The sequence below is a fragment of the Trachinotus anak genome, unplaced genomic scaffold (genome assembly GCF_046630095.1).
Source record: "Trachinotus anak isolate AG129_WGS33_773 ecotype Australia unplaced genomic scaffold, CSIRO_AGI_Tana_v1 ptg000032l, whole genome shotgun sequence".
Classification (NCBI taxonomy): domain Eukaryota; kingdom Metazoa; phylum Chordata; class Actinopteri; order Carangiformes; family Carangidae; genus Trachinotus; species Trachinotus anak.
In genome coordinates this window covers 6617625-6644343 of record NW_027273883.1, presented here as the reverse complement: position 1 = coordinate 6644343, position 26719 = coordinate 6617625, and the positions used below count along the sequence as shown (strand labels likewise).

At 37.8% G+C, this 26719-nt stretch overlaps 2 protein-coding genes across 5 annotated transcripts in view; one reads left to right on the top strand and one right to left on the bottom strand.

Annotated features, from left to right (window-relative positions):
• The window catches only part of LOC139613017 (uncharacterized), a 36924-nt gene extending 35997 nt beyond the window's left edge, over positions 1-927 (top strand). For all 4 annotated transcript variants that reach the window (XM_071469287.1, XM_071469288.1, XM_071469285.1 and 1 more), the window contains exon 23: positions 367-927. In XM_071469287.1, coding sequence (XP_071325388.1) covers positions 367-635 — 269 coding nt within the window. In that variant the 3' untranslated portion in view covers positions 636-927. The remainder of the gene's footprint in view (positions 1-366) is intronic.
• The window catches only part of LOC139612908 (uncharacterized), a 49003-nt gene continuing 23130 nt past the window's right edge, over positions 847-26719 (bottom strand). Inside the window, exons 13-30 of the mRNA XM_071469056.1 lie at positions 17008-17042; positions 16056-16341; positions 15677-15720; positions 14591-14876; positions 14300-14343; positions 13329-13614; positions 12856-12884; positions 11700-11964; positions 9376-9419; positions 9216-9289; positions 8741-8955; positions 8393-8646; positions 7821-7949; positions 6454-6586; positions 5863-5892; positions 4750-4781; positions 4252-4537; positions 847-2904 (exon numbers count right to left, since the gene is read on the bottom strand). Coding sequence (XP_071325157.1) covers positions 4259-4537; positions 4750-4781; positions 5863-5892; positions 6454-6586; positions 7821-7949; positions 8393-8646; positions 8741-8955; positions 9216-9289; positions 9376-9419; positions 11700-11964; positions 12856-12884; positions 13329-13614; positions 14300-14343; positions 14591-14876; positions 15677-15720; positions 16056-16341; positions 17008-17042 — 2465 coding nt within the window. The 3' untranslated portion in view covers positions 847-2904; positions 4252-4258. The remainder of the gene's footprint in view (positions 2905-4251; positions 4538-4749; positions 4782-5862; positions 5893-6453; positions 6587-7820; positions 7950-8392; positions 8647-8740; positions 8956-9215; positions 9290-9375; positions 9420-11699; positions 11965-12855; positions 12885-13328; positions 13615-14299; positions 14344-14590; positions 14877-15676; positions 15721-16055; positions 16342-17007; positions 17043-26719) is intronic.

Here is a 26719-nt window from a genome sequence, read left to right as displayed (position 1 = left end):
TCACTCATTTTTGACCTGCAAATTCCTGCATCTCCACGTTGTCATGGCAAATTATCAAAGGAGCTATAAATAATGGATTTATTCCATAGCAATGATGTCAGTTATGTTTAAGCCTTTTGTACTTATATACTCATTTCCTGACGGTAACATCCTGCTGGACATGTGCTCATTAATATCTGTCAATAAAGTGTTTATATTTTTTAAGAAGAGTTTAAAATTACATTTTGCCTTTGGAAAGTGACGGACAAAAGTATAACTTCAGATAAATCCAAATAAAAATGTGTTTTTGGCTTTTCACTGCAGTCGCTTCTCCATTAACATATTTATTTTCTCCAAATTGATGTTTTTCATCTCCTCTGCTCTCAGGGAAGCACTTTGTGGATGAACACCAGTGTGATCTGATCGACAGAGTGAGCAACATAGCATCAATCTTGGATAATCTTCTGAGAGAAGGTGTAATCCAACAAGAAGATTATGATCAAATCAGGGCTACCCCGACCACTCAGGAGAAGATGAGGAAACTCTATGGTGGTCCCCTGAAAGCTGGTGGACACAAAAGCAAAGACATCTTCTACAAAACCCTTGAAGAGAAGGAGCCGTGTCTTGTTGCTGACCTCAAGAGGAAGGAGCCATAAATACTGTGACTGTGGTTGAATTTGGGAATGATATGCAGGAAAGAGTCAGACCAGTCAGGAGTCAAACCGGTGACTGCCTGGTAAGAGCATCTTGCGCTCACATGGTACACGCCCTAACCACTTGACTACCGGGCCGATGATATTTTTTATACAGTAACAGAACAATTTTATATGAATTTATCCTTTTTGTAAAGCCATCTGCACTTTTCTGTTTTGTTTTTTTTTTAAGTAAAAGTTATTGTATAAATTCTGAATTTGCCCTTCTCCTTTTAATTATAAAATGTTTAAATCATTGGCTGTTCTCCGTCTGCTCCCTCTCCTGCACCACGTGTCAAATGTCTCTTTTTGTAAATGCCTTGTTATGTCTGAATGAAGCCATAAGGAACATTAACGTAAAAGACGCCTACTGTATTTTAGATCAGCAGTATTACAAATTCCATGTCTGAAAAGGGTTTAAGATTTTGTCTTGTCTGAACTTGAGTAGCTCTCTGTGGGAGACTGGCACTACACAAACCCCTGCAATTCTGCCAAATGTAGAACAAGTCTCAATGGCCTTTAAAAGGATTTTCTACAGGGATTTCTTAGAACGCTCATAATCTCTTAAAGTGTAAGCACTGGAGAATGAATGCACTCAGTGTTAAAAGCCTCTTAGTGTTGACAGACCTGTTGTATATCAGCATGTAGCAAACAACGTACCAACCACATGACATGAAATATGTTTGTTTAGTATTACTTTCTAATTTAAACATTGTCATTTATTTTACTTCACATACACTTAAATGTATAGACTAAAAATGTAACAAAACAGTTTTTGGTTCCTCCTGCAGGTTCTGGGCTTTTGAAGACCTCAGCCTCAGGGTAGCAGCCACTCGTTAATCTTAAAGATTTCTGCAGGAACTACTTCAGCTACGATGCTTTTGAAAAACTCACATTGCTCACATTGACTAGTCTTTCAATGTTTTTGTGACGAAATACAGAAGAAAACAGCTTTGTTTTCTATCTGCAATACAGCTCCAGACAATACAGCTACAAGCCAAGAGTGATATTTTTACAAATCAAATGTAAATGACAATTTAGGGTTTGACTTTGCACAGGTTTGCACATACAGAAAAGGTAATCCTGAGTTTTACAGCTTTGCCCTCAGACTGTGTAACAGTTCACACTCACTTAGACTCATTTTTTTGCATGTCAGTTCTGAAATAAGAAAATAGGTAAATAAGAAAATAGGTATTTAAGAATACCTATTTTCTTATTTCAGATATTAATTGTACACAAACATAACTGTACTAATATTTTACTTATTTTATATGTTTCTCTATGATTTGTTGATTTTAAATAAATTTATATGACTACTTCTTATGCTCACTATCTTGTGTAACCTATTGCTCACTTATCTAGCAACACTATCAGACTAATTTGTTTGTCTGATTTTTTTCCCACTTTAACCAGAACTGTGGGGTTGTGGGTGGACCGCTATATAATAACTTAAGGCATCTGTTTTAAAAACTTGACTGACATGAATAAAAACCTCAGTTTTGTAAATGCTTACACATTTACATTTCCTCTTGTCCTTGAATATTGTGAATTTTGGTTTGTATCAGTTCAGGGTTAGGATTAGGGTACTTTGCCAAACTCATAGACACTTATGAAAAATGCTGTAAAGTGAGAGTGCTTTTAATAACAACGGCATCAATGAAAAACATTTTTACCAGGTAACCTTGTACAAAGTAGTTAAAGGAAATAACCTAAATCAAGTTAATGTATGGTGTTATCACCGTTTCATTTTGAACAGCACCAATTATCTGAGATACACTTGTGCACAAATTTCCCAGTACTTGACAGGTAGGTCGTTCTTAGCATCTTGGAGAACAGAGTTGTTCTGTCTCTTCATGTTATCCCACACTGACTATGTGATGTTGAGATATGGGCTCTGTGGAAGCCAGACCATCTGTTGCAGGACTCCTTGTTCCTCATATCTCTGAAGATAGTTCCTTATGTCTCTGCCTGTACATTTAGGATCGTTGTAATGCTGCAGAATGAATTTCTGACCAATCAGAGGCCTCTTTGATGGTCTTGCATGATGAATAAGAAGATAAGATGGTGTCACTTCAACATGTCATTAGCGGACAACCCGCTCTACCTCCTGAGCCACGGCTGCTTCATGTGTGGATCATTTTCAACTAGCTATTCAAGTAAAGCTGTGTTGTGTAGTCTCAGTAAAGATGTGTCAGTTTCTGGACCAGTGCAGACTGCTGTTCATCCACGGTCTCTCTGAGGAGAAAAGAAGGATCACAAAATTCAGTGATGTCAGATCCTTATCAGCTTTTTTAGCAGTTTCATAATGCTTACATGAGAATGCTAAACAGGTGTAATGGTTATCATGTCCATCAACTTAGTTTAGCATGACAGCATAATAACATTAGCTAATCTGTTCAATCTGAGTGGGGCTTGAATGTGTCTGCCACCGTGGTCTTCACATCTGATGCTCAAGCTGATGAACCTGAAGCTGGAACACATCTGATGAAAATTTAAATTGGGGTAAAAGCAGGCAAATCCAAACGGTAGACAAAATGTTTGCGTTGTGTCTATGTCACGCGCTCCCCTCCTTCTGTTTTGTTCTCCCTTTCCTCAGGTGCTCCTGATCCGCACTCAGTGTGTGGCCCTGCCCACCACAGCCTATTTAAGTGAAGCTGGAGCAAAGGGATCTCTCTCTGATACAAGCAAGGAGCCTACAGACCTGTTCTCTTTTTTGTTTGTTCCGCTGGTTTGGGAACGGAGGTCTGGTAGTCCAGTTTTCAGTTTGCGTTAGTTTAGTTATTGTATGTTTCAGGTTAGCTAGGGAGAGTGGTTCTGGGTCGGCCCATTGCGTGGCTGGCTCAGGCCCAGGCCCTCTCCATTCATTTTGTTCCTTTGGGCCAGACTCCAGTTTTATTGTGTTTTCCAAATTATTCAAACTGCAGTTATGGCATCCTCTCAATATGTTGCAGAACAATTGTGCCAAATTACTCTACTGTGGCCATAACAGTCTAATAAGCTGGAACAAATGGCCAACTAAAGTCATTTCCAGACATGGAATACCTACCACAGCTGGCTTCATGTGTCTGTTAAACTGATGGCTAATGGCTCAGACAATAAGTGGCAGCAAAGAAAGAGCCATGTGCTTGTGCAATACATGCGCTGATTTAGTGTGACTGTGATTGTCACTGTTTGAGAAAAGCAGCGACAGAAGAAGAGGAGTGTTTTCTGTTTTCTCTCAGGCTGCATCACACATGAATTTTACAACCTATTTCACCTCTTAAGTCTCAACTTGAATGACGATCATGACTGTGAGGGACACTCAACACCTCCTCTCACAGTGAATCCCCTAAAAAAATGTATCATCATTTGTTTAGACAGAACTTCCTGCTACTTATTTTCTGAGAAGATTTTCAGATGTTTAATTCCCATTTTCTCTCATTCTGTGTGTAAATCTGAGCAGACACTGTTCACATTCAGTCCACCTGCAGCTCCATAGATTTTTGTTCGTCTTACTTTTCATTCACAGCGGAATTGCACAAAGTAACGCTACCTTTCTCTCTTTTGTCAACATTTTTGTTTGTTGTGTTTCACAGCTTACCTTTAGATCACGAGCTGCTCTCTGACAACAACTGCACCAGATCATTTCTGTTTATTTTCTTGAAAACGCTCTTGGACACCTCCACAGACTGTTGGCTGTAGGTCTGTGTCATTATATCCACCAGCATATAATGCATGTTTGTCTCCTCCAGTTGGCACCTTGGGATGGATGGGAGGCCTGACAGGACGTCACTGTCCTGCAGGTACCACTTGAATTCTTCGAACTCTTCCTTTTTCAGGCATTGCAGCATTTTCAAAAGCTTCTCTCTAACCGTTGTGATCGTTGCCTGATGAATTCAAAGCAAATAAACAGAGGGATGTAATTTGACCATAACTTTACTGATGGAAGAAAAGGCATAAACAGTTGCGTGAGAACCATTCAATATAAAGCATGAGTTTGGTTTGCGTCAAAATTTTAAATATTGAATCCTTTTCAGCCTACATCCTTTTAAAATCAAAGCTGCATTGTATCAAGTCAAACTGATGTGACATTACTCACTGTCTGCACCAGTTCAGAGAGGTCGTCATCCACTGAGGAGAGAGGAGAAAGTGACTCATGAGTGACTGATTTAATCTCTGACAATAAACACTGTCTTAATTCAGATTTACAATACAATCATGAAATGACCACCAAAGCTGACACTGTAATTGTGGTGAAACACAACCAGATTAACGTGAAGGGCATGTCCACGCTCACAATTACCCCACGTCAAGCTAGTGATTACATTAGACACTTTTCTACTGGTTCAGGAGCCTTTTCCTTTTTGACTCCAGTGGGTTTGAAGTAGAGAGGTCCTGAACCGATCCTATGTGAATATGAAGAATTATTTGGGCAAACTGGCTTAAGTGAGTCTAAATGGCAATGACCATATGTGGTGTAACAGAGCAGAGACTGATCCCTCACAAATTGCATATAGTGCATATAAATTAGGGTGATTAAGTATTGGCAGTCCTACATTTCAATAACAGATCAAGAACTATAGTATTCAGCAGTATTTCAGTTGAATTTTTAAGAGCTCTCTGAGGAGTTTTTCACCTCTAGTAGCACTGTGGAGCAGTTTGTATATGCAGAGATGTGTCAATAAAGGCAGGAAAGAAGACAGCAAGCTTGTAAACATGGATGTAAACAAGTTTCAAAGAGTTGAAGTTGAACTACATTATTATATTTTGCAGTGTACCTACCTCTTTCTGCAGCACCATAGCATGGTCCAATTGCCAATTTTGCAGATGTAACACATGAAATGATAATAATTTGAATAATTAACACCTTGTTCTAGACTCTGACAACATTACTGGCATTACTGACAACAATACTACAAGCTAACCAAAGTACAAGAATACTAAACCAAATAGCAGGTTTAGTTCAGACAAAGACAACCTTGTTTAAAACAGTTAGAAACTCAGGTGTTGCAATACAGTCAAAGAGATGCCTGATTTCCAACAATAGCCTCAATGGTTTCAAAACCGCAAAAAGAGGCATCACTTTAAACATGAATGAAATCACAACTGAATCTATTCTATATGAAAAAAAACTGCAGCATATGAGAGGGTATTTTATAACTGAAATCCAAAAAGTAAATTTACTAAATACTCATTATTTGCAGTATCTTACCTACTAAAGGACCAGAGTTTGGATAGTCATCTGAAATAGAAAGAAGAATAAAATTAAAAATGGATAATTGATTTTGCAGTTTCATGCACTAAACTTTCACATGCAAGCCCCTCCCACTGACACCACAGCACAGTGGTATGTAAAAACATGTAAAAACATACACCAGTTTATAAGCTACTGCACACTAGAGAATTATTGACACATAAATGTGCATTTTTGTCTTTTTTTTTTATGTGTCTTGTTGTCAGTATATGTCTCTGTGTTTTATTTTGAACTTGTCTGTCACTTGTCGCCCATGACAAGAGGAGAACAATATCTTGCTCCAATGTATTCAAGCATATACTATGGGAGTGACAATAAATCTGATTCTGTTTCTGGCCAATTGAGGAATTAATCAAACAGAAGTTTTCCCATTTTTATCATGTATTAAATGATAAATATAGAAATCAAATTGCTATGAGATTATTACACCATACAATGATTTGTGTCTAATTTATTTATTATTTGCATTCATCACATTAAATGGTGTTTTTCATAAAAGTGTAATTAGTAATTATAAGTAATAACTAATACTGTTAAATAATCACTGACCTTTTCGAATTTCACAGGTCCACACTTGTTCATGTGAGGAAGAGTGTGAGAGTGTAAGGTTGAAGATTCTGTCTGGATTCTCAATGAACACTTCATAGAAATTTGGGTCGCTTTCATGCATGAGGGTTAATTCCTGTGTAAAAGAAATACAACATAATAGGAAGTTAGAAAGTGAAGTTAAATCCTACACAACAAAAACAAAAGGAGAAGTAGATCTTCAGTCAAGCGAGACTGATTAGTGATTGGTTGTTAGGAACACTGGTCTGCACATGTTCAGCTCGTGGCAAATCAGTGAGCCACTCTCACTTATGACTTTGTATGAGCAGCCCATACAAACAATGATGCATCGTTTTCGCAAATCAAGAAGTCACAATTGTAGTGATGCCCTGTCTTGTGTGAAATTACCCGACTACAGAGTGCAGCATTGTTCTAATGGACCTTAAAGTCTGTCTGCAGTCTGTTCATTATTTATGGCCCACTTTGCAGCCAATTTCATTTGTCTGAACAGTAAGCTAAAAGTGGAGTGTGATTTGTGTTATAACACCTGTGTTTTCCATGTAAGCCCACATACTCATACACCACGGTGGTATTTCCCAGTTCCGTCACAAGAAATCAGTTTTCTCACATTCATTTCCCTGGACTGGCACATCCTGGATACTGCACCTTGAATTGTTCCTCTGTCTGCATGGCATGTGTTGTGAGTGACACACCAGTGACATGATGCTACAGGCAGCCATGAAGCGTACCAATAAGTTTCAGTGCTTTGACTCCAAAACCACAGTCAACAAATATACATTTAAATAAAATTGGCAAAAAAAAAAAAAGCAAATTAATGCATGTTTCCATCCACTGCTGTTATGTGGCTATTGAGAATTGGTTTGTTGAGATAAACAGCCAGTGGCTCTAATTTCCAATGGAAGTGTCATTAAACCACTGCAGAGAAAGAGGGATGAAAACATTTAAAGAGCAAAGTAGAAAACACAACGGAAGTTTGTTTCATGTATCAAATTGAGGAGTGTTACAGTCTGTTTGTCATCTGCTGTACTTTTTTGTCTCTTCAGTGAAGCAGGAGCCTCAGTGGATGTTTAAGTCACATGTTTCCATTACACTTTGTTGCACTTCCCTTTCATCGATACACCAACGTTTTCCTCTCCAGGCAAGTGTAAAATCCTTTTTATGATGTTTCAAGACTTTTAAAAAAAAAAGATTTCTCAATGAGGAATATTTGCACATCCATTTATCTAATGCAGGTACATGGGAGATTAATTGTCACACACCTGGACACACAAAAGAGGGGTGGCGAGACTTAAACATTATGATGACCAATAAATGGTGATGTAGAGCAAGAGCAGTGTGCAGGACTGTACCTTTGGGATAATTTTTGCTGTGTCAACATCTGCTGTGAGGGTGAAAGCCTGCTTCATTTTCAGGTACTTGTCTGGGTGTGGCTTTCTGAGTTTTTCGTATTGGTCAGAGATTTCCGTCTTGTCCACTGTCTGGAAAAAGAGTATTATGGTCTCAATTGGGAAAAAAAGATACTTTTGAGGTTTCAATTACAGTCATATTGAGGAAATGGTCATGTTATGAGAATAACATCTTAAATATTGTGAAAATAATCAAATACACTCTTGTAATGGTTATGAGTAAACAGGTGACAGAAATAACATCAATAATTAACACCAGTTTAAATAAAACACAACATTTGGATTGTTATATTCTTAAAACGTGGCAATTTTATTGCCATAATATAAATCTCTTTCCCCTGAACTGTACTGTGATTTAAAACAAAAAAATTTATAGTAGGTTAAATTTTTTTCTCACAAAATATTAAAACATTATTTTCACAATTTCACACTGACCCTCATGCCTCTATTGTAGGCTTTGGTGCCATTAATCTTACTATGTTATGAATTAGTGACAGTAAAAAAAATTCAATAACCTGTTGTAGAGCAGGATCTTTTGGGATCACGTAGACATGTAGTTTCAGTGATGGTATGTTGGGTTTATAGTATATTAACACGTAAGATTTTGTTTTTACGGGAAAGCCGGCTTTCACCAGGACCGCTCTTGGAGAGAAAACTGGTTCAGATAACTTGACATGGGATGGTGTGACCTCAGACACTGTTTCCACAACATCTCCACAGTCATCTATGTGCAGGACTGCAAACTTGTCTAATATTGTTGGGTTGTCATCTGCACAAAATACAAGCACACACAATTAGTGAGGAGAAAAGGATCGCATCAGTTTTTGTACTCATGCTATGAGAAATGTAAAAAGTCCACTTACCTATGCAGATCCAGTGTGGCAGGTACACTTCATCTAACTTCCCAGCAATGACTGTGATGTTCATTAGGGGACCTGCAGCCATGTACTGTCTGCTCTCCATCCTCTCCATGTGTCCCTCCCAAGAGAAAAACTGGTACTTGAGGCTGACCTTCTCCTTACAGACCCAGCGTAAGGCAGAGACGCTGCATTCAAAGTGTCCTGCCTCAGACTGTAGACTGAATCAAACAAGACAAGTGAGTTTGTTTATGGGCACGAAGATACTGTATCAGAGACACAATGGGATAAATGTCAAATTTTGAGAATATCTGTCTTGATATTGATATTGATTATTTAGTGTGAAATGTAGCAGTGCCACTGTCATTGTCATGTTGCAGTGATATAACCAGTAACAGCACAGAGAAGCTTAGCTCAACTTTTCCCTATAGCTCCAGTTTGCTGTGTGTATTTTGCTGCAGTATTTAAGATGTTATTTTACCTGTAAGTTGGAGCCTCATCTACATCTGTACTGTTCACTTCAGGTTCAAGTTTAGTCCAGTCGCTGGATTCCTGCTGCGGAGGACAGTCATAAAAGTCAACTGTCATCTAAATGAGCACATGAATGAATGATAAATAAATGAATGAAGGTAAAGGATTACCATAGTGCTTCCACAGCCCTCAAGCTCCAAGCTTCTTGAAGATCCTTTTTAAAGCACATTGAAAAACATTTTGAAATGATTATATGTTGATATATAAAATCATATGGTAACTTTCAATATGTTGTGCTGCCTTAGCACTATGTTTATATGACATGTAAAAAGTCAGAATATTATTAAAGTCAGAATTCTGACATTGAACTTGAAATTCTAAAAAAAAAGATTCTTTGCACGAGTTGCCCTAATCCTCGTCTGCAGTCACAGGACTTCATTTATTTTGCACTAGTTGTAAAAAAAAAAAAACAAAAAAAAACAAACCATGTTTTCTTCCCATATCTCTAGTACTTGATCATGCTCTCTGCATCTTAACTCAAAAAAAAAAGTGTGTGCCCACACTTTTTTTTTTTTCTGTGAGTGAGACAAGCATTTTAAGAACCGCGAGTAGCAGTGTCACATTTGGGAGGACTGTGGGAGGAGCCGGAGGGAACCCATACAGGCACAGGGAGAACATGCAAACTCCACTCAGAAGGACCCCATTTTCCCATTCCCAGAAATTTTATCATGTTTTAAATGGCAGGTAAACACATACACCGAGTTGCTATGAGATTATTACACCTACAGAACAGCAGGTCCATATTCAGTTTGCATCATCATTGGGATATAAAATATGATCATTTATTATTGACATTTATTACTCTAATTGATCTTTTTCATATAGTGTAGCTAATATTGTTTAATAACCACTGACCGTTTCGAATTTCACAGGTCCACACAGATTCTCCCTTATTTGTGGAAGAGTACGAGAGTGTGAGGTAGACGTTTCTGTTTGGATTCTCAATGAACACTTCATAGAAATTTGGGTCTTGGCTGTCATATCTGAGGGTTAATACCTTTGTAAAAACAATAGTGAGTGAGTGAGACAAGCAGGTGATGGCTGGGACCTGTCTGCCTCGGGACACGGTGGCATCTGATGAACATTTCTTTAGAGTTTACGTCCACAGAAATGCGAGTAAAACATTCAGGTGTTACAGTGTTAGTGTTGATTTAGCTGCAAGTGTATATTTTACAAGTTAATTGTTTCTCACACGGCCTGAATCAGAGCGAGCAGCTGGCTTGTAATAGTCTGTGAGTGGTGTGTCATTATATTCTGCTTGATACTTTTCCTGCAGCTCATTGTACAGACCTGGAGATATCAACAGCTTCATTAGCGACTGTAACAGTGTTTAAATGTTTATTTCGTCTTTGCATTATCATGGTTATTACCAACCTTCAGCCCTGTATATTGACTGTTGTCTGTGTGGATTATGTCCAGCTTAGTTCATCTTGGTGTTTATGTTGGATGCTAATCAGCTTGTACTGTGAGCTCTATTGTTTCAGAACCACCCACACACAGAAAATAGAGTTGATGGCACAGTCATGCTGTAGTCAGTGCTCTGTTCAGTGTAGTTTTGGCCCCAAACCAACTTCCAAAAAACAAAGAGGCAATGCAAAACTTTCAAAACGTATAATAAAATAAAATAATGTTCAACTACAGTTGTTGCAGTGTTGAGTTGTAAGATGGAAGGACCAATGATTTAAAAGCAAAGATCTTGCTTTGAAAAGCAGCAGGTGTCATTTTCGAAACAATCATTACAACAAAATCCTCAGAAGGCCATTTTGTGACGCCCTTCACAGGTATGACACAAGTCATACTTCACAGGACATATCACAGGTATGATTTTGTTCTGATTTCATATTCTGTGTCAGTACATACAGTTGTTTGCCAGAGAAGTAATTTAATGCAATGAAATTGAATTTTTGTTGTGTTATGTCCCAGATATTACCATGATTGCATATGAAAACTTATAATATTATAATACTGCATTATATTCAGTTGGCTAAATAACTGTGAGCATAAGAAGGTACATGTCATAATGTATTGGGAGGAAGTGGGAGCTCTTTCTGTGTGTTTTTGCAGTGGATGAACTAAAGAACATGGTTGTCATTAATAAAATAGTTGTCAAATAATAAAAAATAATTGTTGAGTCACAAAGGAAATCATCAAAGTCATTATGGTTCAATCTGAAAAAAACTAATTTCTGTCCAATAGTTGTTCTGATAGTTTAGTCTGGACCAGAGTGGTGCACAGACAGATATTTGCTTGGCTTAAACAGTGACTGATCTCGAGTGAGCAACTATAACAATTACACAGCACAGAGTATATGCTCCTAGATAATAAGACATTCAAAACAAACTCACACTCAGCCGCCTGCCTGACAGTCATCATGTATTTTGAGTGAAGAAAAAAAAGAGTAACATTAAAGTAAAATAATTCACACATGATTTACCTCTGGGTCCTGAGCTGATCTCTGACAGTCTCTGCTCCAGATCAATCCTGTTCATTTTCATTAACACCTCCCTGGTCACCTCCACAAATTGTTCACCATACATCTGCACCATCAGATCCACTATGTCAACTCTGTCTGCCATCTCCAATCGCCTTCTTGGGATCCCTTTGTGCTGCAGTAACCACTTGAATTCTTCAAGCTCTCCAAAAGTTAACTCTTCCAGTGTTTCCAGAAGTTTCTCCTGAACTGATCTCATGGTTAAATCCTGATGGAGTCAAAGTGATCAGGAGACATTTATGGAATATTTACACTTTGATTATAAAACATTTCCATCAATGTGAACATTTAAGTCATGTGAGAATTGTAACAACTAATATTAACCATCTAGGTGTCTCATAATTATGAGACAGTAAGTCATAATTATGAGATACAGAGGTTATAATTATTCAATTTAAGTTCTCATGATTACAACAAAAGTATCTCCAGTTTTTAATTTTTTTGATGAATGCAGTGTGTTTGTGTACAAAGTGAAAAGTGAGGAAAAACATACATGACAGGTCATTTACTGTTCATGTTCTCATCCTAAATGGTAGCACTGGTGTATTATTATAACAATACTGGTGTATAACATTTCACTCAGTCAGAATCCAACATCAGTTTGGTGAGAGCCATCCTATCCATCCATCCATCCATTATCTATACCGCTTATCCAAACCCCGTCACGGGGGGCTGGAGCCAATCCCAGCTGACACTGGGCGAGGGCGGGGTACACCCAGGACAGGTTGCCAGTCTATCACAGGGCCGACACATAGAGACAAACAACCACACACACTCACATTCATACCTACGGGCAATTTAGAGTCACCAATCAACCTAGCGTGCACTGTGGGAGGAAGCCAGAGCACCCGAAGGGGACACACACAGACACGGGGAGAATGCAAACTCCAAACAGAAAGGCCTGAGGTTTGTTCTTTCTTGCTGTGAGGCGACAGTGCAAACCAATGAACCACCGTGCCGCACAAGAGCCATCCCATTCAGTTAATTTATATTATCTCTATTTGTTTTGTATAGCAGCCATGATGACAATAACTTTCAACCTGTAACTGTTAAATGAAAGTTGTGTTGTGTAAAGTGTGTCTGATGTGACATTACTCACTTTCTGGAGTAGTGAAGTCAGATGTTTCACTGAGGAGAAAGAAAATAGAAACATTTTCAAAATCAGAGAAACAACTTTAACAACTTTAGTCAGATTTAGTTTCTTGTGAAGGAAACATAATATAAGTGTTCTCAAAAGTTGGCATTAAGAAGGCAACAGATTCCCTCACTTAGCTAACTAAACAAAATCATTTAAAAAATGTACACATAGTGTACACGGCACCACTGTGCTACAGTTACAACTTTAACAACTCTAGTAAGATTTAGCTTCTTGTTAATAAAACATAACATATTGTGAAGATTATAATGATGTTCAAAATAACTATTATATACTTATAGTGCTTTTTCAAAAAAAGAAAAAAGAAAAGGAATAAATCAAAAATGAAACAAAAATCAACTCATCATGAAAATCAAGCTCTGATTATTTCTGCAGTCAAAGTATTTTTTTGTGCAACAATTTTTTGTCTTTCACACCTCTGAGTTGTAAGCTGGTTTCTGAGAACCTCGGAACCAGATCAGTTCTGTTCATGTCCGTGAACACCTCCCTGATCACCTCCACAGACTGCTGGCCAAACTTCTCCACCACCACATCCACCATTGCTGCCCTGTCTGCCTCCACCAGTTGGATCTGTGGGAGTTGTGGGAGGCCCCTCTGGAAGTACGTGAACTGCAGCAACCACTTGAATATATTGAAATCCTTGAGATTCAAACTATTCAGTGTTTCCAACAGAACATGTTTCGCAGCATCCTTTGCTGCTACCTGAAAAATTCAAAAGATACTTTGAGGAAATGTGTAATTTCTTGACTGGGATATTCAAAGATTTATTTATTTACATTTCATTAGTATCTGTTTCGATGTGGGGATACTATATGATTGCTATTTTTTCTGCAAGTTCACTGCAGACAATGATACACTTGGTAATATCTGTTGTATTGATTATGTTTGCGTGCTTTACAAACACAGATAACTGTGTGTGTATTCATTTCTGTAGCAACATTAAAGCAAAAGATGATTCCCTTCATCCTTTTACCCTTTAATTCCTGTGAACTGATTAATACCACCTGACCTAAACATAACTTGTTGTTTCTATAAGAGTGGCTAAAAGAAACTTTTTTCTCTGCTTGACATGAAGTAATTTGTTTCTATAATTAAATTAATACAAAGAAAATATGTTTAAATACTGTATATAAGTTTAAATATTTGTCTTTTTAAAGCTCTTTTCTTGTTAACATTGAAAAGGTTCATGGTGATATTTCCTCATCTTGTCTTCTGCAGTAGAGCATCACTTGTGTCGTAACATCAGTGGTGGAAAACATTATTGCTAAAGACCTCAGCCTGAGTGTTGTGTGAACCATTCAATGTAAAACATCATTATGTGAAAGATGAGGCTGGTTTTCAACCTGCATCTACTGAATGAATGAAAGCTGTGATGTGTCAGACTCACTCTCTCAAACAGAGCAGCTCGATGTTCATCACCAGAGAGTTTGTCTGATGAGAAAACAAAACAAAATCAGGATTATGATCTAATCCAGGTATAATCAAGTTTAATGAAGCTCAGCTTCTTTAAAAGGAAATGAAATTAATTTACTGAAAAATGATACAAAAACATACTGACATAAATGTTTGTTGTTTCATCAGTGATTCATGATGATTTGCTAATGATTTTCAGAAAAAATATTTCTTCAACATTTATGAGGCACATGTAGTTATATGACAGTTTTTTTGTCTTTCTCACCTTTGGGTCCTGAGCTGGTCTCTGACAACCTCTGAACCAGATCAGTCTTGTTCATTTTAATGAAAAACTTCTTGGTCACCTCCACAGACTGCTGGCCGTAGATCTCCACAATCAGATCCACTATATCTGCCCTGTCTCCAATGTCACTCAACATCCACCACCTGAATGAAGTATCCCATGGAGAGTGAGACAACCGCAGGACTTCCTTGAATTCCTGAAGCTCCTCGTTATTCAAATCATTCAGGTTTTCCAAAAGCAGCTGTTTAACAGCTGCAATTGTTGCCACCTGAAAAAATAAATGCATTCATGGGACGTTTAATCCACTGGGACAATTACAAACGTGTCTCTTTGCATCTCATCAGTGATCATGTAGACATGTGTGTTACAAGGTTTTTACATTTCTGTCCTTTTTTTATTCTTTTTTTTTAAAACACAAAGTACAAAGCGAACAATGTTTCCCTTTTCCTTTGGCCCTTTAATTCTTACAAAGTGGTTATTTTTTAAGATACAGGCTGGAACTGTTTTTCACACACTGTGCAACCAAAGAGTGAAATTAGTTAACATGGTTATTTTCATTATTTCATATTTTATATTTTGTACATTATACAATAACTGATTCTGTTGGATACAGGGTAGAAATTTCATGGCGGCCACGAAAGCCATGGCCATCTCTGCCCCTCCCTCTGGCCGACAGTGATGCCCCAAAAAAACTGTACGCCCAACAATGTAAATCTGAAGGCCAAATAGCCTTGCCACTAAAATGACAAAATTCCTGGCCTGGTTGGATAAAGGTTTTATAGTTCTGTTTACTGTAAAGGTTGAAGGAAAAAGTCAGGAAAATGGACATGCTGACATTTCCTCATCTCATCCTGAGTGGTAAAGATATGATGACGTTATTGTTGGATAGAATAACTGCTGAAGAGCTCAACCTGAATACAGCTTCAGTTCTATGAACAATATCCGAGATAAATCATAAGTCAGGGTTGTATCCTTAGATAAAATGTTCAAAATGTGGATCATTTTCAACCTGCATCTGTTGAATGAAAGCTTTGTTGTATAAAGTCAGACAGATGTGACTTTACTCACTTTCTGGATCAGAGCAGAGCAGCGTTCATCTACAGAGAGTTTCTCTATGATGAAAAGAAATAAATATGACTCATTAGTGACTGACAACTGAACATAAACACTGAGCAAAAATGTACAACACAAAACACAAAATTACACTAAAATCTTCTCATCTGCATATTCACTTATTTACATATAAATGATCATTTTTACCTGCTCTCCCACATTTCATATTTCATGTCAGTCATAAAATATAACTTTTGCACCAGATGATCTGTCTCCTCTTCTCTACATTATAAACATTTTTATTTATAATGTAAACAGAGGAAGACATAGCTTGTGAAGTGATGAGACATGCACCAGTTCTATGACTTTAACACATTTGTCTTTATTGTCTTACTTGTGGGTCCTGAGCTGCTGTCAGTCAGCCTCTGCACCAGATCAGTCCTGTTCATCTCCTTTAAAACCTTCTTGGTCTTCTCCACAGACTCTTGACCATAAGTCTGCACCATTAAAAACACTGTGTCCTGCAGGTCTGTCAATGTGAGCAGGATCCATGGGATGTCTGGGTGAGGTCTGTGACGGTGAATTTGCAGGAGGACCTGCTTGAAGACCCAGAGCTCCCTGTCACTCAAATCAGCCAGTGTTTCAAAAAGCAGCTCGATAACAGACACCATTGTTTCTTCCTGGTAAATTCAAAGGAAAGGTAAAAACAGTGCAGTTTATGATTATTAGATTTTTCTGTTTATATCTCATCAACTTATGTATTTTAGAAATGTGGATGTGTTTAGGTTACATCAACTATATCACAGAATGTAATGATACAACTGATAATATCTGTCTGATTGATCACATGTACCAGTTATCTACAAACCACTTGTACATATACATTTAAATTCACATATATATATTTATTTAGTAACGTGAAGGTGATTCATTTTTGTCCTCTTTTATAGTAGTTGCTTTTATTTTAACAGGTTCATGACTTTTTATTTTATTGTCTGATGAAGATTTTCCTCATGTGTACACAAGACAAACAGAAAACGGCTTTCGTTCTTAAAATAACTATTTTCATCATTGGTTTATTGATTAATCTGCCAATTATATTCTCAATTACTCTACTTATTATTTGGTCTATAAAATGTCAGAAAAGGGCATGATAAAGGCTCTGTCAGTGTTACAATAAAATAAACAGACACTAGCCCCTCACACGAAGCTGCAAACAGAAAATGTTTAAATACTTAAACAAATAATATATTTTAATATAATTATAATGCATTAATTTTCTGTCAATCAATGAATTGTTTTAAACACAGCTTTGTGTCAAATCAGACAGATGTGACTTTACTCACTTTCTGGATCAGAGCAGAGCAGCGTTCATCTTTCTCTAAGGAGAAAGGAAACATAAAAAGATTCAGGAATGATTGATTTCACATCAGGTTTTATCATCAGACACAGTCAGTTTACATTGTTCAAGATCAACAGAAAATCTACTCAACACTAACACCATCAAGTAAATTACTGGTTTCACCTGATGAACACCTGATGACAACATGACGTCCCATTTGCTATTAAACTGTGTGTTAAAGGTTCATACTCTGAAATGTAGATGAAAATAACTCCAGGGCTTTGAGGTAAGGATTCAATTCTGTTTAACATTATTCTCAGTTCAAGTAATAACATTTGTGTCTTCATTTTTTTATAAAGGCACCTACCTCCCTCTGTTGTATTCACACCAAATCCTTCAGCTGATGATCCTGAAGCTGCAACATATTTAATGCAGATTGTGATCACATGATAAAAACACAGTGTGCAGCCTGTGTGTGAGCTTGTTCTGTGTATAAAACTGAGTCCTGAGAGTAAAAAGCCTCTAATATTTTATGGCTGAGACCTGTGTGGTTTGACAACAGTCTCTGTCAGGATGTGAAAATAAAACACACAGATACAAGCACATGATAGTGTGACACAGATGGATTTCAGGTGTGTGGACTGAAGGCAGGAGGAGGCCACAGACCAGAACCTTCCTCATACAGACTGTCTATCTGTCTCCATAGTGCAGTGTAGTGTAAGTCCAATCAAAACTTCACTAAAAAGACGGTTCAACAGATTCATGTGAAATAATGAAGACAACATTAACCACATTCCTACCAGGCCATATACAATACAAGACTGGTAATAAAAACTGGACAAACTCATTGGACCAGAAAACAAACAAGAACATGTGGCCCAACAAAGAAAAATGTGAACTGATGTTGTTCAGTTTTTGTTCAGACTGTTTGACTGTTTGGGTATTTTTGTTGTTTTGCTTTATACTATAAGCTGCATCTAATATTTTGCCCCATAATTTGAAAAAAATGTAACTGTATCTATTTATTATAACAGATTAATGTGACAGTTGTCTTGTTTGTTTTACCTTTGAGTCCTGAGCTGGTCTCTGACAGCCTCTGTACCAGATCAGTCCTGTTCATGTCCATGAAAACCTGCCTGGTCACCTCCACAGACTGCTGGCCACACATCTCCACCATCTCCTCCACCATCACTTTAACCAGTAGATCTGCACAGTCTGCTTCCAGTCGACTCCATGGGATGTATGGAAAACCCTTCTGGAAGCAAGTGAGCTGCAGGAACCACTTGAATTTCTGGAGATCCTCAAAACTCAAACCAGTCAGTGTTTCCAAAATCAGCTCGTTAACAGCCGCCATTGTTGCCACCTGGAAAATTCAAAGTGTATGTTCATAGAGCAAATATGTCATTTTGTCACTGAGAAAATTAAAGATTTATCTTTTTGCCTGTTCTCAGTGTCATTATTTCAGACATTTCAGTGTTTAAAAGTTAGTTTTCCTTAGATCACCTGAGCTACTGATACATTTGGGTATTATCTGTTTGTTAGAGCAGAGGATGAGTCATAAATTTTCATGATTTTACATGAGATGTTCTAGATGAATTAACTGTAGAAACAGGTGGCAGCATGACGCAGGTATTTTCTCAACTTTGTTTTGCATTTTGTTCAATTCTTTAAGAGTTGTGAGAAACTTCCAATCTAATTATGAGTTTGGTTAATATATAATCATTTATTATCAGTAATGTTGATTGTAAACCTTCATTGAATAAAAGCTGAACTTCACATGGTCAGACAGATGTGACATTTCTCACTTTGTGGATCAGTGCAGACAGATGTTCATCCACTGAGTGTTTTTCTGAGGAGAAAGAAAAGAAAGAAAAATGAGTGATTGACATCAGGCAATATTTTCAATTGCTATATTTCACATTAGCCCAAAAATATGTTTTTTCACGACACACATCTTCTTTTCTCAATATTATTAACTTGATTTATGGTGGAAAGAGAAAAAGACAAAAACTTATGGATCAGTTTTATGACTTGAGCATGTTTTCATCTTGTGTTGTCTTGTTGTATTGTATTGTCTTACTTGTGGGTCCTGAGCTGCTGTCACTCAGCCTCCGCACCAGCTCAGTCCTGTTCATCTCCTTTAAAACCTTCTTGATCATCTCCACAGAATGTTGGCCGAAAGTCTGCACCATTAAAAACACTGTGTCCTGCAGGTCCATCGTTCTCCATTTAATGTCATAGTAACGTCTGTGATGGTGAATTTGACTCAGGAGGACCTGTTTGAAGGCCTCAATCTGTGTGTTGCTTAAATCAGCCAGTGTTTCCAGAAGCAGCTCGATAACAGACACCATCGTTTCTACCTGGAGAATTCAAAGGAAAAGTTCATGGGGAAATGTATCAATTGGCATGACTATAGATTTTCTGTTCACATCTTATGCATTTTAGAAATGTCCTTTTCTACAATTATCTCCATTTTGAAAACAGGTTCATAATTTAATATTTTATTGCATGGCTGTAACTCTTTCAAAGTCCTGCCAGGACTCCAGTGAGCAGAGGTGTTACTGTAGGATGTCATCTTTGGGTGGGCATTTGGATTATTTGGGGCAAAAGGAATACAATTACAGCATCCAATTTTTGTAGGGGGGTCCGAGGCCATTATCCCATGAAAAAGAAAAGAATGAACGACAATCAAAGGTATTAACAGTTTTAACTGGATTGCTGAGAGCAGCTAGCTACAAACAGGTCTTGCAATTCACTTAACCGTGTCTGTACCGCATGTGTGAAGAAGTGTCGTGGCTTGGCGATAATGTAAAGGAGGAGCACTGACTAAGCACACCCACACCTTCAAAATGGCCAATAGGAAAGCAGTGCATTTTCTGATGACCAATGACAAAATTACAGAAAACTATGAATGCTCAAAAAAATAGCTATACCGGTGATTTTTTTCAGAGTTTTCATTGGATGGGCAGATGATTCCTCTGGGTGGGCAAGCCTTATCTCTGGGTGCTGGGTGGGCAATGCCCACCCCAGCCCACCTGTAGACACGCCCCCGCCAGTGAGCCTCCTGATCTCACAACAGAGTGGCTGTCAGTAAGCTATCTCTGTGTTGTAAAAAAAAAAAAAAAAAAAGGGATCTCATGTGGACATAAAGAAGCTTGATCAGCTTCAGTTCTGAGAGAAAAACATCTGAGAAAAAACAGACATTTAGTTTGTATCATCTTTTATAATAAAAGCTTCAGTGTGTAAAATCAGATTGATGTAACATTACTCACTCTCTGGATCAGTGCAGGCCACTTTTCATCCTCAGGGTGTTTGTCTGGGGAGAAAATAAATGTAATATAACACCCACTGGTCATTTATTTGTTTACAACAGGCTTCATGAGGATTTACAATACAAAATAATTCATTTGACACTTAAACCTCCCTAACAGTGACATAATAATATGTGGAGCTACTAAAAGATTTTCCAACTATATTAACTTGGTTTGTAATTTCTTATTGCAATTTTTTAGACAAATGCAAAAGATTTGATATATATATGTGAAAAGGTGGTTCTATTCCCTTTTCACTGTGCCCTAATCCCCCACATTATCATGGTTATTATTATTGTTGGAGTTGATTGGCTGCTCCATCAGGGAGAGAGGAAACAGGTGTGGGCTGGCAGATCCAGTTAGATTTTAGTGTGGGGTGGGGTGCTTGGAATGGGGAGCATTTTAGCTCACCCCCACACTTACCTGGGAAGATGGTATGCACCACTTAGGGGAAGATTAAGTGCAGGCTATTGAGGGGCAGAGAGAGGGGGGAAAAGACGTAGAGCAGGTGGCAGCTTGGAGTGAGGCTGCAATTTTAATATTTGTTTGATATGGTTTAAGTTCTGTTTCATTGAATTGCCCGGGATTCATTTGTGTTTTTTTTGTTTGTAGTACTTGGTTAATAAAAAAATTCACTTTTGAGCACAGACTCTCGCCTGCTGACAACGTTTTTTTCAACATCTTTTTAAACCATCCGGTGCTTACATCATCCTCTGCCCTTTGCGGAGAGAGGCAACACCACAATATATATATATATATATATATATATATATAAAACTTATGAGACGTGTCACTTTGAGATGAACTCTTTTGTATTGTAAATTCTCATGAAGCCTGTTGTTAAACAAACTACCAGTGAGTTTTATTGTGTTCTGCAGCAGTTTGATCATTTTCACATATTTCTGTCTTCTTATCCTCACCTTTGGTTCCTGAGCTGACGTCTGGCCACCCCTGCACCAGATCAGTCCTGTTCATCTTCTTTAAAACCTTTTTAGTCACCTCCACACTGTTGTGTCTGTACGTCTCCACCACCAGCTCCACTACATCCTGCACATTTGCCACTTTCAGTCGACTCCTTGAGCTGTGTGGGAAACCTTTCTCCAGTTCAATGAGTGACTTGAATTTATCAAGTTCCTCTGAACTCAGTTTATTCAGTGTTTCAACAAGCTGCTTCTTAGTTGTCATTGCTTCTGCCTGGAAAATTCAAAGGACATATCACACAGTGTTGTACAGGATAGGACCTGGACAGGATTTGAATGTGTAGCAAAATATTTTTTATACAAGGTCCATTTCCGTTTTTTCTGAATTGTCAACCACATCTCATGGTTTTCATCAACAGTTGTCGTGTAGCTACAAGTCAAGTGTTGCAGTTGTGTTGTGCAACTTCTACAACTTCTGTCTCCGAGGCTAAAAATGAACTTTGACGCTCAGTTTCGTTTAGTTTTATGGTTTTTGTGCGACGTTCCCGACAGTCTCTGCTCGAAAGCGGAAGTAAATTAACAAAAGCAAATGTTACAGATTATTGAAGTTTTTGAAACAATAAGTAGCATCAGGTGTAAAAGCTGAAATCGACTGATGTTCATCCTTATGCGGAAAATCATCTTCGCTGTATTTAAACAAGCTTCATCGTGATTCAGTGCATCGCTGCTGTTTAATGCTGGATGTGGAAATAAAACTCACCTTCTCTCTCTCTCTCTCTCTCTCTCTGTCTCTCTCTCGTCAGTCTGTTTCAGTTTGTGTTACAGGTTGAAAACATATTCCAGTTGCATGAAGCAGATGTTTGGTTTAGAGCGAGTCCTCTGGTCTGGAGTAGTGATCAGATTACAGTCTGTCTGCCCAGCCTCTTTTCTCCAAACATCACATTACAACTTCCGATTCGCAGTTTGGCCAAATGATACCGAGCCATCGATTCTCCGTTTTGCTTCTGACTGTTGTCAAAGGGTAAGACATTGAAGACCAGGTTGTAAATGACTGCTAGATTCCTTCAGCATTGCCTTAAGCAGTGGCTATTTACAGGGGTTGTAATACCAGATGATGTAGTACTACACTGACCCCTTGTGGCTTCTTCCGCAATTATTTTGGAGACTTGTTTTCTTTCCTGATGCATTTTTGGAAGATTCAGGCACAAGGTTATTATTGATGCATCCTGTAAAGTATGGTAAAAGGTTTATGGCATGGAAACATTGACTGTATACATTAATATTCAAGGTAATTTATGTTCATGCAAGGACATAAGAAACGCATTATTTGAGTTCTTCATATGAGTTATACTGCCTATGCTGTCGAGCTTAAAGCAGTGGATTTGCCCAGACTGAATGTGAATTTGGTGGGTTTTAGTGAAACAATTCGTATGGTGTTTATTGGTGCAATTTAAAGTGGCATATTATGTATTGCATTGTCAGTTTGTCTCATATATGATTTATCTGTGAATTATATAACTACAAATAAGTATTGCATTTCTTTGTTTATTCCTCTGTAGTTTTCATGGAGCCTCAGCAAAAGAAGGAAAAAAAAGTAAATATAAAGACACCGGGTAGAAACTCTCCCTGTCTTGCTTATTCAAGCAAAGTGGCCACTACACAAGTCCAATTCTAAAACTGTAAACTTGGACTCTCACAAATCTGAACTAGACTGTTCAAGACAAGCTAAACACTGCAAAACATGGTTTCAGATTTGTGAGCTCAGCCCTGGGTCACATGACATGTAGCAATTTACAAAAATAATGTTATTAATAAATACATAATAAGTACTAATATAAATTATAAAGGGATGTATCCTCTTTGGGCCATGTCATTACATATTTTACAATAGACTGTCAACCAGTGGGTCACATGACATAAAAGCTACTGTGAATGAGGGAACATCATTTATAGTCTAAGTATATTAGTACTTTGTTTCTCTAATGATAACATTGTTTTCACAATTATTGAAAGATTTTTTTTCCAACAGCTTCCATGTCACGTGACCACTGGTTACGATCACTTCCTTCTAACTAGATTTTCAGATTTCCAGATTTTCTTCATTGCAACGAGTTACTGAGGCTGTTTATCAGATTCCCTCTGCAGCCACAAAAGGCTTTACTCGACTTTTCCACATGCAGTAGAACTCCCCAAGAAATGTCAACAGATGTGAAAGACTGCAAAACTTAAATATTTCCTCCACCCACAACTGCTGCTTGTGCTAGGTTGACAGGTGAAAGAGCAGAGCGTAAGATGGTTAGTGTTAGAGGAAACACCGGAGAGGCTCAGCCACATGTTTGAGCCTCAGTCAGACCCAGACTCAGGAGTTTGTTGAGGAGTGAGGAGATTATTATATATGTTTATTATAAAATTGGTTATGTTGTTTGTTAGCTTGTAACTAGCAGTGGTTGACACAGTGTTAGTGGTTATGCTGATGCAAACTCTTCCTGTCTGTACTGACGAGGTTTTGGTGACCAGTGAGAGAGCAGAGAGTATCAAGATGAGAGACTCAGTCAGACCCAGACTCAGTGAGGAGCCTGTTGTGCACTAAAATCAGCGACTAGCAGACATATCTGAACGGTCAGCACAGTGAGCATATTTTATTTGTTTATGTTGTTTGTCAACTTGTAACTGGCAGTGGCTGACACAGCGTTAGTGGGTGTGCTATTGCAAACCCTTGCTCTCTGTACTGGCAACGTTTCAGGTTTATTTATCCCACCCCCCGTCTCCACAAATTGATGGGATTGGTTCCTTTGTTATATGACATATCAAACACTGGCTGTCTGCATCCATGTTTATGAGACTGTCATTGGTTCATTGCAGTCCCAATGTGGAAATACACAGTCATGGTGTTGACTGCTTATTTTTCCCATTGTATGTCTTGTATTATATATATATAAAAAAAACAACAACAAAAAAACATATGGACATGTCAACAAGGGTGAAAACTTGATTTTCGTCAGAGGGTTTTTTTTTTGAAGACTCCTGTTACTTCTTTCTGTGGAGGTCTTTAATGACATGTTTCTCGTGTCTTGTAAGAATTTCATAGAAGATGTCTTTGCAGTTGTCACTAGCTCTCAGGGAAGTAGAGTACAGCTCCCTTATCTTATCATAGGAGGTAGACAGAGCCCTGATTTCAACATATCTTTGTTGGTTGATAACCTCTTTACTTAAGAGCTCATCCAAAATCGGTGCAACATTGGTCACTCTGTTGATCAGCTCAAGTTTATGTTTGTCCACAAAGTGCTGGTCTGAGGAAAGAGGAGAAGAAAATGACTGACTGGATTTGAACATGAAGTTATAGCCAACTAATGCATTTCTTTTGAAGACAAGTTTTTTTTACAATTTCAATTTTCTATATTCAAAGTGTAGATAACTGAAATTCATCATATACTGAAAAACACATGCAGACAATTCATACTTTGTATTTTCTGTATTTTTAATTGCATGTGGGCCCCAGGTCGAGTACTTGCGCCACAATTATATTGTTTTAGAGAAACAGTGACCCATCAAGTGTTAATTTCGTTGTGTGAACACACAAATTTAAAAAAGCAGATTTATAATTTTGCAATTAAACTGCATGTTAAAGATTAAGGTTTACAGTTTAAACAGATGAAGGTGACCTATTTGTTTTCTTGCCAAAGGTGAGATGAGTAGGTTGATACCACTCTCACGCCTGTATGCTAAACATGAAGCTAGGAGACAATTAGCTTAGATTAGCATTAAGACTGGAGGCAGAGAACAGCCAGCCTATCCAAAGTTGGACAAGATATAATGTGGTAATTAGTGCGCGTCAGAGGTGCTGTTAGAAGGATTTTCTAACTTTGGACAGACTCAGGCTAGCTGTTTTCTCCTGTTTACAGTGTGTATGCTAAGCTAACAATCTCCTGACTCAAGCTCTATTGTTAACACACAGACATGAGAATGGTATCATTTCTACCAAAGTCTAGGTAAGAAAAAGTATATATATTCCCAAAATATCCAACTATTCCATAAATTCATGATGAAGCACCCCTCAGCTGACACAGTTTCATTTATCACCCTTGATCAAGTTAACCCTCTTCTAAATATCCAACCATGAAGTAGATTGGGTTTTGTAGTCATATCCTGGGTTTCTAGACACAGTGAGGACTCTACTGTGAGACCACAAGCAGAGTAGAAGACCTTTACTGAGGAGACTTCATAGTACCTGTGCATTCACCTTCTGCTACTGTATTTTCCCCAGCTGCTGGTGATGGTCCTGTAGCTGAAACAAATTTAGGGAAAATAAAAAATTTTTAATTATGGATTGTTCTCAGACTAATTTTTATGTATACATCTGTTCTCCCATATACACAGCTAATAATTTGTTTTATTTCATGGTCTTGGGAGAGTATAGAAGGTTAATAAAAGCACAGTCTCTGTCTCTCAAATGCTGTTGTGCTAAATTTATCCTCAGCTTCCTGGTTTAAAAACTACTTCTTTAAGTGTGTAAATAAAGTTATGTTGTCTTAGTGAGCTAAAAAACATTGTAAAATAAAGAAAGGAGAAAAAAATATTCAACTGGCAGCTGACTGCAGATCAGGGAGACTGTCCTCTTGTAAAAAGCAATCCCATAGGTCAGTGCAGCAGCTTATTACAAACCATTCCACTGACCCTGAACAATGCATGTTTCAAACTTTTAAAATCAGCTTTGCAATATTGGAAAGAAATACACTCATCATGTTTATTAGAGCTCAAGGATCCACAGAATGTGTTTTGCCGAATGATAAACATAACATTTAATGTTGTCTTTAAGGTGAACAATATAATTATTTTTTGCAGCATGCCCACCTCTCCCTGCAGCACCATAGCATGGAACAGCTGCTGATTCTGCAACTGTAACACATGAAATGATAACTGAATAATAAATGCTTTGTTCTGGCCTCCATGCATTAATGACTACAGTACAGCAGGCTAAGTTAAGTACAAGAGTACTACAACAAATAGCAGGCCTAGTTCAGCTCTGTAAATTCAGACAAAGACAACTTTGTTTAAGTTTGTTTAAAATGTGTGATGTGAAATTAAATAATAACTAAACTAAAAGAACTGGAGACACTGGTGTTGCCATAGAGTCCAAGTGATGTCTGATATCCTACAATTACTTCTTTGGTTTAAAAACTACAGACAGAGGCGTCATTTTTAACATGAATGAAATTACAAGTAAATCTAATCTACCTGGAAAAAAGTGCAGCAGATAACTGAAATACTCATTTGCAGTATCTTACCTTCTAAAGGACCAGAGTTTGGATAGTCATCTGAAATAGAAAGCAGAACAAAAAACATGGATTGGTGATAGTGTGGTTTTATGTACTGCATTCACAGCAGAAGGTTCGATAACAAGGCATTTCAGCCAAATAAAATAAGGGTGGTAGATAAAGTGCTTTATCATTGCTTCTGGACCCTTTTCATAACTGCATATTGCTCT